The 12,500-nt window shown below is 44.4% G+C and overlaps 1 protein-coding gene across 2 annotated transcripts in view; it reads left to right on the top strand.

Annotated features, from left to right (window-relative positions):
• The window catches only part of cyth1a (cytohesin 1a), a 37,341-nt gene that overhangs the window by 14,071 nt on the left and 10,770 nt on the right, over nucleotides 1-12,500 (top strand). For both annotated transcript variants that reach the window (XM_063186210.1, XM_063186218.1), the window contains exons 2-6: nucleotides 1,617-1,699; nucleotides 7,735-7,799; nucleotides 8,228-8,294; nucleotides 10,354-10,472; nucleotides 12,396-12,476. In XM_063186210.1, the coding sequence (XP_063042280.1) occupies nucleotides 1,617-1,699; nucleotides 7,735-7,799; nucleotides 8,228-8,294; nucleotides 10,354-10,472; nucleotides 12,396-12,476 (415 nt within the window). The remainder of the gene's footprint in view (nucleotides 1-1,616; nucleotides 1,700-7,734; nucleotides 7,800-8,227; nucleotides 8,295-10,353; nucleotides 10,473-12,395; nucleotides 12,477-12,500) is intronic.

The raw sequence follows: 12,500 nt of genomic DNA, 5'->3' as shown, positions 1-12,500 counted from the left end.
GATCCACACACACACACACACACACACACACACACACACACACACACACACACACACACACACACACACACACACACACACACACACACACACACACACACACTCGGGCAGACAGATGAAACCTGTAAAAGCTCCTCTTCCTCTGATAGGAATCTGCAGTCTGCACACACACGCTTCAGTCTGTGTCATTTTCTCGGTGTCTTGTACGTCATTGGACCGTCAGATTCTAGAACTCTATCCTTGTAATTCTAGTGAAGTGATTTTCTCAGAGTACTAAGGCTAGAGAATTACAAAGTGCCCAAGAAAATCACACCCTGCCTCTGTTCTTTAATCCATACGGTATCCATCAGGCACATCTCTCTCTCTCTCTCTCTCTCTCTCTCTCTCTCTCTCTCTCTCTCTCTCTCTCTCTCTCTCTCTCTCTCTCTCTCTCTCTCTCTCTCTCTCTCTCTCCGTTTGTAGTTCCATGTATTTCTGCAAGTATATCCTGGTATTAACAGTTGATTTGTCATGATGCGGTTGTGTTGAAGTTTAGCAGACCTTGTTTTCTTGTCATTCTCATTCGACATGTGTTTTGATAAAAGAAGATATTTTTTTAAATGTCATCATTGGGCTCGTAGGAAATCCCCATCTTCTCCATTTCTACCAACTGTGGCTTGCTGTTTCTCTAGAAAGACACAAGCACACTGACTGACCTCACCCACCTCGCTAAAGAAAACAATCAACACACGCACACACACACACACACACGCGCACACACTGGCATAGTCATACTATTGAATATCATTTCCTGTGGGTCTTGAAAAAAACACTCATAATGCTGAAAAACCCCTGACCATATGGGGCTCTATGATTTGAAAATTGCTCAATGAGTTAAGGAGAATAATACAAAACATTATTTTACCATAGGCCCATATAACCCGGAACTTACTAAAAATTCTTCACCATTGAATTTTCATTCATAAGGTGTATAGTGAAAAACACCAAAACACAAGCCGTCGGTTGAGTCTGCTGTCTGCATCTCCCGGTTTGCCTCTATAAATAGTCGGTGAGATAGCTGAGGCTGTGACTGTAGTGAGATAGCAGAGAGCAGTAGTGATAAGGGGCACAACTTCAAAAGAACACAACACCACAATGCCCACCAGAGCTCTTCTGAGCACTTAAGTTTAGTCACTGATTGGCTATACAGGGCCTGTTCCCACACACTTGCCAATCAAGTCAACTCAATCAGAGGTTTCTGTAAGCTTGATTTTGACTACGTTGAACTTTGTCATGAGAATGTTTTTGTGTGTGTGTGTGTGTGTGTGTGTGTGTGTGTGTGTGTGTGTGTGTACTCGCATGGTTGACGTTTTTTTAGATGCTGTGAACTGTATAGTTTTTTAGTTTGTATAGTTTGTATGTTTATACTTAACATTTACATACATTCAGTGTTTGCTCTACTACTGTACATACAGTAGTAAATCACGCTCGTTGGTGCCATATTCTCTTGCTCTGGCAACATTCTCATCCTGTTCTCATCTCTCTCTCTCTCTCTCTCTCTCTCTCTCTCTCTCTCTCTCTCTCTCTCTCTCTCTCTCTCTCTCTCTCTCTCTCTCTCTCTCTCTCTCCGTCTCCAGTGCCGGATGATCTCACTCCAGAGGAGCAGCAGGAGTTGGAGAACATTCGGCGGCGCAAGCAGGAGCTGCTGGATGACATACAGGTACTGCATTTATAACAGGGCTAATACACAATATACATACAGGTACAGCCTTTATAACACGACCAATACACAAGCTAATACATACAGGTACAGCCTTTATAACAAGACTAATACACAAGCTAAAACATACAGGTACAGCCTTTATAACACGACCAATACACAAGCTAATACAAACCCCAACTCCGATGAAGTTGGGACGTTTGGTAAACAGTGAATAAAATCAAAATGGTATCATTTTCAAAACATTCAATCTATTCATTAGATGGAGAATAGTGAAAAGACAACATATTAAGTGTTAAAACCGAGAAAAAATATTGTTTTGGGGGACATATGTACTCATTTCTAATTTGATAAATCCAACATGTCTCAAAAGAGTTGGGACGGGGAGCAGTGAAATTTAGTAAACATCCAAATAAGATAAAACAACAAAGAAGAACATTTCAAAATGAATTGTACTGACGGACAATGTAGGTGTCCAGGTATAAGATCATCACAGAGAGGCTGAGTCACTCAGAATTAAAGATGCAAAGGGAATAATTACCATAGTTATTACATACATTTTTGAATTCCCTTTGATTTACCATGATTGAGTGTATATAAGACATATTTTTGTTACTAAAATCATTGTATAGGTTCATGACATCATGAAATATATATTGGCTGCAGTCTCACTCTAATTCCTGGAGTGCTAGAGCTATTGAAAATTGATCATATTAAGAATGCTTAATGCGTGCAAATGATACAGGGGTGTAACATTCTCCTAAGCACCTGAGCTCACTTGACATAAACCCAGAAGACATGGGAAACTGTCCTTTGCTTACAGAAGTCAGCAGAAGTTGTAGAAGTCCATTCTTTTTGACAATAATAGAGCATTGCACATCCTGTGCTACAGTAAAAATGGACCATCCAACTTGTGTTAGTGCTAGCTTCAAAAGTCAGCCTCCATGATGGCATGCGGGTGCAGTAGTGCATTGGTTAAGATGTTCTCACTCATCTGTAGAGTTAAATACAGTGCTGAATGGTATAAATGGGTTTTAAACAGCATGAAAAGCCACTCATGCATTATATTTTGAAGGGAGATCTTCGATTACTGCCACATAGTAAGGTCAAATTGCATTCTCTACTATGTTTTAACAGTTTGGCTCCATCATAAGGACCAGCAGGTGATAAAATGGTGGGTTTTTGGTCAAGACCTGTCACACTGTAAGCACTACAGAAAGGAAAACATTGCAAAACATGACAAGGAATACACCCACCATTTAAGCTGGTGAAATCATGTCCAAGATAGGAATTAACACTGTTTTTTATATAAAATCATCTCATCGGTTAATGTATTTAACTGTTAAGTGTTGTCTTTTGTTTTGTTTTTAGTCTTCCTCGACATTTGCTACCATTTATTGTCCCCGTCCCAACTCTTTTGAGACGTGTTGGATTTATCAAATTAGAAATGAGTACATATGTCCCCCAAAACAATATTTTTTCTCAGTTTTAACACTTAATATGTTGTCTTGTCACTATTCTCCATCTAATGAATAGATTGAATGTTTTGAAAATGATAGCATTTTGATTTTATTCACTGTTTACCAAACGTCCCAACTTCATCGGAGTTGGGGTTTGTACATACAGGTACAGCCTTTATAACACGACCAATACACAAGCTAAAACATACAGGTACAGCCTTTATAACAGGGCTAATACACAAGCTAATACATACAGGTACAGCCTTTATAACAGGGCTAATACACAAGCTAATACATACAGGTACGGTATTTATAACAGGGCTAACATACAATATGTACATACGAGTACAGTATTTATAACACAAATAAAGTTGTTAATACACAAGTGAAGCTGCACCCTAACATCCTACTCAGATTATAACATGGGTAAGTAATACACAATACGACACACAGGCGTTGTTTTTATAACAAGGCTAATACATAGGAGCTGCTAAACAGCATACAGGTATGACTGTTTCATAGCCCCCTGTCAGATTACTGCCGAATGACATGTAGGTACAGCTAATGCACAGACTGACATACAGGAACAGCATTTATAACATGGCTAATACAGAGACAGACATACAGGTTTGGCATTCATAACACACTGATACTACTAGGGCTGGGTTCAAAAGATCGAATCGCGATCCAATATCGATTCACGTTCGAAAAGGGCGATATCGATTCACAACTTTGTGGATCGATCTTTTGCCGATCATTATTGGCGCTATTTTCTCATCCACATCCTGTAGCTCTCTTCCACAGTTTCCCACTTATTTCTCACATACCATATTTCATGTTTGTGTGGGCATCAAAGGCTGAGATAGATTTTTATAACCGGTCCTAGAATTCTTGGCATAAATGGGTTAAAGTGACAGCCCAGCAATACAAAGGTCGATATCGAATCGAATCGGATCGGATCGTGGATCGAATCGGATTGTAGCCTTCTGGATCGGAATCGAATGGATCCAGGAAATTTGGATCGATTCCCAGCCCTAGATACTACTCAGATGGACATACAGATACAGCATTTTTAACATGCCTAATACACAAGCGTACTCACAGGTGCAACATTTATAACACAGCTAAAATACAAGCGGATATACAGGTGCATGTACCATAGAACTGAGAATGTAACACATTTTGAGCTGGATGATATCCGAGTACAACTACCTGTCAACCCCCCTGAACACAGCCCCAGATTACTGCCCCTCTCCCAACCCTCAGACTCCCAATCCTCACTGCTCAACCTCAACCCCCGCAGATTACAGCACAGATTACCCATTACTGCTCCCCAAGACTACAGCACAGACCGATTACTGCTCCCCAGATTACATCTCTCCATACCACCCCCCCCACCCCCACACACACACACAAAAAAAACCCACCCCAAACTTGCATATTACTTATGCAAAGTTGCTGAATTACTCAAACGCGTTGCCTATTTTACTAAGGCTAACCACATACGTGAAACGTTTCTTAGCTGCTGAATGACTTGTTGGCACGAGTGAAGAACTTGAGGAGCCTGTGTCACTTATCACTGGTGCGTGATGTAATGCAACTGCCATGTTTCCAGAGAGAGCGAGTGCGCGCGTGCGTGGGTGGGTGGTTGTCTAACGTCATTTACTGGTTGGTCCACTGATGAGGTGATGAAACCTGTGGTGGTGGCATCCTGCCTGCCTGCCCGGCACAAATCAGAGTTATCCGGGCCATCAGTAAACAGACACCCTCATTGTAAACTACAGAGGGCATGAGGTAACTTAAGCAGTTCAGGTCTGGGTGGGTGTGTGTACGCGTGCAGGCGTGTGTGTATGTGTGTACTGTTAGGGACTGATTACACTGTGAATGTCTGAGATAAATAACTTCCGCATTTGATTGTTGTCATGTAAGTCACGTATGTCATGCTGGTTGTCACCCACAGAGGGTAGTGTGTCCACATTTGAGAGATTTAGTGAGATGTTACTGTAAATTCCTCCTCCGTTTGTCTTACTTGCTTTAATTTATCACTCCGCTGAGGAATTTGGTCTTGGCGGATGCTGGTGTGCGTGACTTTAAAGCGGCTCCACAAGATGTGTCCAGTCAGAGTTGCTGAAGGAGCCTCCTTTTCCCAAACTCTCCCCCCGCCTCCGTCTGCTTTCCAGAACTACCCCTGCCACACCCCTTACCATACCCCTCCCAAAACACACACACACACACACACACACACACACACACACACACACACACACACACACACACACACACACACACACACACACACACACACACACACACAAGATCTTGGATTTTTCTTCCCTCCTCTCACTTGTACACACTTGTGTGCGCACACACACACACACACACACACACACACACACACACACACACACCATTCCTCAACATGTCAAGGTCTTCCTGCGACCGGCCTGCCCTCCATCTTTGTTTGCGCAGACAAACATGTGAGGAATGTGTTGTGATTGTGGAGATGGCCAAGCAGGCCAACCAACCCCGGGAGAGAAGAGAAGGGAGAGGAGAGGAGAGCAGAGGGAGACGCAGATGTTTTCTTTTCCCCCGCGGCCCCGGCGCCCCGCCACCTTACACACACACACACACACACACACACACACACACACACACACACACACACACACACACACACACACAGCGCCCACACGGCCACTACCACAATGAGAGGGAAGTGACAGGAAGGGAAGAGCAGACGCAGCTTTTTGAGAGAGAGAGAGAGAGAGAGAGAGAGAGAGGAGAGAGAGAGACAGAGAGAGAGAGAGAGAGGAGAGAGAGAGAGAGAGAGAGAGAGAGAGAGAGAGAGAGAGAGAGAGAGAGAGAGAGAGAGAGAGAGAGAGAGAGAGAGAGAGAGAGAGAGGAGAGAGAGAGAGAGAGAGAGAGAGAGAGAGAGAGAGAGAGAAGAGAAGAGAAGGACTCAGAGAGTTAACTAGCAGGAGGATCTCTTCTGGGTCTGTCTGGCCCCAAAGCTGCTTATCTTGAAGGTTTTGTGGCCATCGTGATGGAGGCTTTTCTTGTTTCGCTTGCACCAGGAGAGGCGATTTGTATGTTTCCACAGACTACGACGAACCCCGATAGAAATTTGTGTAACAGTTTGAAACACTAGACAATGTGCGAATGACTGGCTTTTCATAACCCTGATGTGGCGAAGCTGCATTCTGATTTGTAACACAATATTCCCAGACAGCTCATGGCGGGGGAATGCACCTCGTGCCTGTCAATTATTATTCCGTCGCCATCGACGTGTCTCGGACTAAACACAAAATTCCTGCCCGTTTTGGAAATGTTGGATATGGCAGACACAACATCTCAGACAAAAAGAAATGGCACAGCGCTTGTTGCTCTGGCAGGTTATGATGTTGAATTTGTTGGAGGTTTGTGTTCCTATTGGACGTGAGGGGTTTTTTTGTTTGTTTTTTGGACGTGAGCTTTGCTTTGATCCTGAGGAGAATGGGTCATGTGGACTGGTGTGGTCTGTTGAGGAGTGGTAGATTATTGGTTTTGGACGCTGCAACTGAATACAGCAGAGATGCATCAGCGGGATCTGAGGCTCCTTTGATCTGGTTAGAGATGAAAGAGGAAGATAAGGTGAAAGTCTGAGGGCAGGGATGCATAGCCTGAGGTGCGGTGTATGTGTGTGTTTGTGTGCGCGTGCGTGCGCATGTGTCTGTCTGTGTGTGTTAAAAGTGTGCAGAGATGCATGGCCCGAGGCATGGGCGGCTAGGTGTGTGTGTGTGTGTGTGTGTGTGTGTGTGTGTGTGTGTGTGTGTGTGTGTGTGTGTGTGTGTGTGTGTGTGTGTGTGTGTGTGTGTGTGTGTGTGTGTGTGTGTGTGTGTGTGTGTGTGTGTGTGTGTGTGTGTGTGGACATAGAGATTGTGTTTGCCATCAGACAGACAGGAGGATAATATGACCCACTACCACCCCCCTGTTGTATGTCTGTGTGGCCCCTCCCTGATATATGAGGTGGTGTCCCCATAGCCCCCCCCCCCCCAACATAAACATGTCTATTTCCCTAACGCAGTTACATCTGACCCTCATGTGTCCCCCCACCCTGCCCCCCTCATCAGACACATGTCTATTCCCCTAATGCTGTTACAGCTGGCCCTGTGGTGCATTCTGGGTAGCCTAATCCATCCACGTTTGGACAGTTAGTGTCAAGTCTGCTCGAGATGGTTATGGCCTGAGAGAAGCAGATGTGGAGATATGGATCTCTTCTCTTCTCTGCTCTCTCTCCCTCTCTCACTCGCGCACACGTACACACACACACACACACACACACACATACAACAAGCAGCCATTTTGAGGTAAAGCTTGCTGTGCAATGAAACTAAGCGCTACCTAGTATTTCAGTTTTGTTTGTGCTGCTGAACATCTCACCTGTATGTGTGTGTTGTTCTGTTGAGCCACCTATACTAGTTATGCTGTATTGTATTGACATCATTTGTCTGTGTGTGTTTTTGTAAAGAGATTGAAGGATGAGCTGTAGTGTGTTACATTGTATTTGACTCTTTTTGTCTGTGTGTTGTTGTGCAGAGGCTGAAGGATGAGATAGCAGAGGTGACCAGCGAGATCGAGAACCTCGGCTCCACAGAGGAGAGGTGGGTCCATGGTGTTCATGTGTACGTTTGTGTGCGGTTGCCTATGGCCTAAGGAAATTGTTGTACGTATGTGTGTCTGTCAGATTAGGTTTTATAATTATGGCTTCACCTTTCTGTATGCCTGATCACGGTACTCCTCCTCCTCCTCCTTCTGTATCTCTCCTCCTGCTCCTTTACCTGTTCCCCCTCCTCCTTCTTCTCCTCCTTCTTCTCCTCCTTCTTCTCCTCTTCCTCCTCCATCTCTGTCTTCATCTCTCCTTCTCCTCCTCCTCCTCCTCCTCCTCCTCCTCCTCCATCTCTCCTTCTCCTCCTCTATCTCTTGTTCTCCTCCTCTTCCATCTCTATTCCCCCACCTTCTCCTCCTCCTCCTCCTCCATCTCTCCTCCATCTGCCCTTCCCCTCCTTCTCCTCCGCCGTCTCTCCTTCAGGAAGAACATGCAGCGGAACAAGCAGGTGGCCATGGGCCGCAAGAAGTTCAACATGGACCCCAAGAAGGTACAGCAGGCCTTAGAGGAGAGAGACATTATTAAAGATGCACTGTAGCTTTTAGTAGTTTATTTCCAGAATTCATGCTACCCATTCTCATCTTTTACCCTTTTCTTGCATTCTTACCACCGCCATCAAACAAAAAGAAAATTACATTTTTCATCCACGGCTGCCATTTTCAATTTCCAGAAATAGACATTTTTAGCTGCAGAATTTACTGTACTTTGGTAATTCTAGTAAATATTAATGTATTACTTATTTTAGTAAATATTGATGAAATGAGTGAGTGAGCATAGAGGCAATATCTACTCGGGCCACAATCCCAAAGGTGGGGTTGCAGGTATGACATCACGTTGGGGGAACTCCCCCAGGATTCTAAGGTTCTACATAGACTCCTATGAGCCTGCGGAACCCCCAACGTGATGTCATAATAGTACATTTTCTTAAAATGGTTAACCTGCAACCCCAGGTAGTCCGCCATGTCTGGTGTTGGCCAGAAATCCCTCTGGACAGTTAGTCCTGTTTGGGACGTCCTCGAGTGTGTGTCTATCTCAAACTAGTACCACACGTCCTCTCCTTTGGTTGGTGGCCTTGTACTTCGCTGACACACCACCTCTGTGGAGAAAACAATAAAGTTTCCCTGCAGAGCAACTTCTGGGGGCATTTCCCATCTCCTGATATCAAATGAGATAATGACTTTTGATGTGTGCCTGTGTGTGCGTGCGTGTGTGCATGCGTGCGTGTGTGTTAATTAGGGGTGGGCATAGATTAATTTTTTTAATCTAGATTAATCTCACTGTAATTATGAAATTAATCTAGATTAATCTATATCAAAATGGCTCATTCAGAATAGGCACGCTAGCGAAATAATGCCGAAAAAAAACCTTGGGGTTTCTTAAGAAAGATGGCACATTAGATCAGAGCTCATCTCTTTTTTCCAAAATGCATCTCATCTTCAAAAAATGGTCATGTTGATACTTGGTGATGAAAAAAATCACTGCAATATTTGTAAAGTGTGTCAAATATGTTAGGAAGCATTTACAGTTATAAGATACTGAAATTTCAGAATGAACAGCGCTATAAGTTGTATAGGCGAATAGGCCCTACAGATAAATCTATCAAACAATTAGGCTATTTAAACAAAATGACCTCAACAATTCAGCATTTCTAATGGGCAGAGAGAGAGAGAGAGAGAGAGAGAGAGAGAGAGAGAGAGAGAGAGAGAGAGAGAGAGAGAATCTGCCACTGACTGTTAAAAAGAGCAGCCGCTCCTTTTAGAGAGGGAGGAGCTCTGCGCACAGCAGCCCACAACTCCAGGCTGGATTTCTAGAACCTACAGCACTGGCCTTTGGGGATTTGGCCTAAACCCGACAGTTGTTCTCAGAGTTAGAATTCTCGAGGAGTAACAACTTGAAATGAATTCAGTTTGAAAAAAAAAAATCAAGCGCGGCAACCGCGAGGTTTATTATTACCGTCTGTTGTATCTCACAAATGCGTGATTGAAACACAATTACACAAACATTCAGCGAGAGTAGATATTGACAGTTTCAGTTTGACAATCTTCAAAATGCATATCACACGGAATGTTTTGCAATTATGGCACAGGCAAGATTTCTGGAAGTTGTTTATGTGGTCCATGCAATGTTTATGTGTTCCATGCAATGCGTGAGGAAATGTAGGCTATGTCGGGCTGATAGGCTACTCACACAATGTCTCCCTATGCTTCACCTCAAACAATAACGTCTCTTTAGTCTACCATTTATGAAAAAACACTCAAACAACACCTACCACGGCAGAGAGATTAATGTTTTCAGCATGCAAACCCTGTTCATATTTAGATCTGCTGATAGCAACAGGTGGAGAGGAGAAGCGACTGGAGCGCAGTCTGAAAGCGTGTCAATCAAGCGCTATGGTGACGTGCATACCCAAACTCCAAACCCATATTTTGAGTATAGATTAACGTGCGATATTTTCTTTATCGCGCGATAAGAGTCTCACATTGTCGCAGCACGTTAACGCCGATAACGGCCCACCACTAGTGTTAATGCTCATCTGTTTATGTCACCAGGGCATCCAGTTTCTGATCGAGAATGAGCTTCTGAAGAACACCAGCGATGACATCGCCCAGTTCCTCTGCAAAGGGGAGGGGCTCAACAAGACGGCCATAGGAGACTACCTTGGAGAGAGGTGAGCCAATCACAGCGCTCCTTACTTGTGACATCACAATGACATGACATTGCACTCAGCAGGCGTGTTTATCCTAAGCGACTTACAGTTGTTCAGGGACAACACATTGGTTACAGTCCCTGGAGCGATGTGGCATTAGTGTCTTTGCTCCAGGTCACTTTAACCATTGATGAAGGTGTAGGGAGACCACCCATGTTATTCCCTACTGTTACAGGAGTTGAATCTGAAACCACCTAATCAGAAGTCAGAAACATCCCAGTTTTCTGTCACAGAATAATTGAGATGGAGAGAGTGTCTTAAACCCTTGTATCCCAAAACCATAGCCTTGAAACAGATAATCATGACCTGTCTCTGAAAATCAGTCATTTCATTCAGCAGTGGAGTCCTCTGCATTCTCTTTAACCAGCATTCAACCAAACAGATTCATGATTGCGTATTGTGGCCCACTTTTTAAACATCTTTTCACATCCTCAATCATGCAATGGGCATTGCTTCACAACTTGTGTGTACTTGGGCGTTTGAAAAAGTTCAACCGAGTCAAAAGTCAGTGTTTGGGCTCCATATTTCCAGCCTTTCATCCTGAGATATGTCTGCTGGCATAGCCGTGGGAACTAGGGGTGCAGGGGGTGCAGCTGCACCCCCTGCTGTGGGAGCTTGGGGTGCAGGGGGTGCAGAAGAAATGTGCATTGCGGGATCAGGAGGAGCAAGAACAAAAATGTATCGTGATAACATATTGCCTGCTCCGATCGGGAATCGAACACGCATCTTGAAGCCCAACATTCCATCTCGAGTGCTAGTTTTATTGACGGGTTAAGCAGAAGCCTATTTCTCACAACGCCCCTTGGTTAAGGTAGGCCTATCTGTGGTTAAGGTGAACCAAACCTCCCCCCCCCCCGTTTTTTTCCCCTAAACTGCACCCCCTGTTAAAAACTACTTCCCACGGCCATGTCTGCTGGTCTTTCTTACTCCTCAGTTATGCTTTCCAGGCCTTTGTATACGCACTAGTGGGATTGTATTTCCTTTTGAAAGAAAGGAAAAGACAGGATTGTGTTTCTGTTTCTTGGAAAGTGATCAGGTTTTCCTGGACTCCATCAGTCTTTCGTCTGCTTTTTAATCTCAGAGATCTAATTCAGCATTTTAATATCTGTGGAATGTTGGCTCACGCGGAGCATAGCTATTGTATTAGACTGCTGAGAGAGAGAGAGAGAGAGAGAGAGAGAGAGAGAGAGAGAGAGAGAAATGAAAGAGTGAATTATGAAATGAAGGAGAGGGAGAACAATACTGTATGTCCATTTCATTAGTTTGAGAGAGTCAGTGTGACGTGAAGAAGAGGGTAGATTAGATGTGCTGTGGTGTCTCCTAACACGCCAGCCAACACCCTTTGACTAAGGAGTGACTGTTGTTTTGCCCTGGGGTTGTTTGCCTGTTGTGTGTGTGTGCGTGCGTGTGTGTCCGTGTGTGTGTCCGTGTGTGTGTGTTTGTGTCCTTGTGTGTGTGTTTGTGTCCGTGTGTGTGTGTTTGTGTCCGTGTGTGTGTGTTTGTGTCCGTGTGTGTGTGTTTGTGTCCGTGTGTGTGTGTTTGTGTCTGTGTGTGTGTGTTAATTTGTGTGTTCGTGTGTGTGCGTGTGTTTTGTGTCCGTGTGTGTGTGTTCATTTGTGTGTGTGTGTGCGTGTGCGCATGCGTGTGTGTGTGTGTGTGTGTGTGTGTGTGTGTGTGTGTGTGTGTGTGTGTGTGTGTGTGTGTGTGTGAGGTTGAGTCAGGAAGTAAGGGCAGGTCTTCCTGTAAACAGAACCCAAAGGTTCAATCCCACAGCTCAGTGGGAGGCGTTCCAAAGAAGCAGGGTTATGTTTGTGCCTGCCCTGCGCATGTTACATTGTTTTCTTCCATTTTGTTCAGTGTGTGTGTTTGTGTTTGTTTTCGCAGGGATGACTTCAACATTGAGGTTCTGCATGCATTTGTGGAGCTGCACGAGTTCACAGACCTCAACCTGGTGCAGGCACTCAGGTAACACACACACACACACACACA

Source organism: Engraulis encrasicolus, chromosome 2 (assembly GCF_034702125.1).
Source record: "Engraulis encrasicolus isolate BLACKSEA-1 chromosome 2, IST_EnEncr_1.0, whole genome shotgun sequence".
In the NCBI taxonomy this organism is placed as follows: Eukaryota; Metazoa; Chordata; class Actinopteri; order Clupeiformes; family Engraulidae; genus Engraulis; species Engraulis encrasicolus.
Note: the sequence above shows the minus strand (reverse complement) of the source record. Positions and strands in the feature narration are given on the sequence as shown.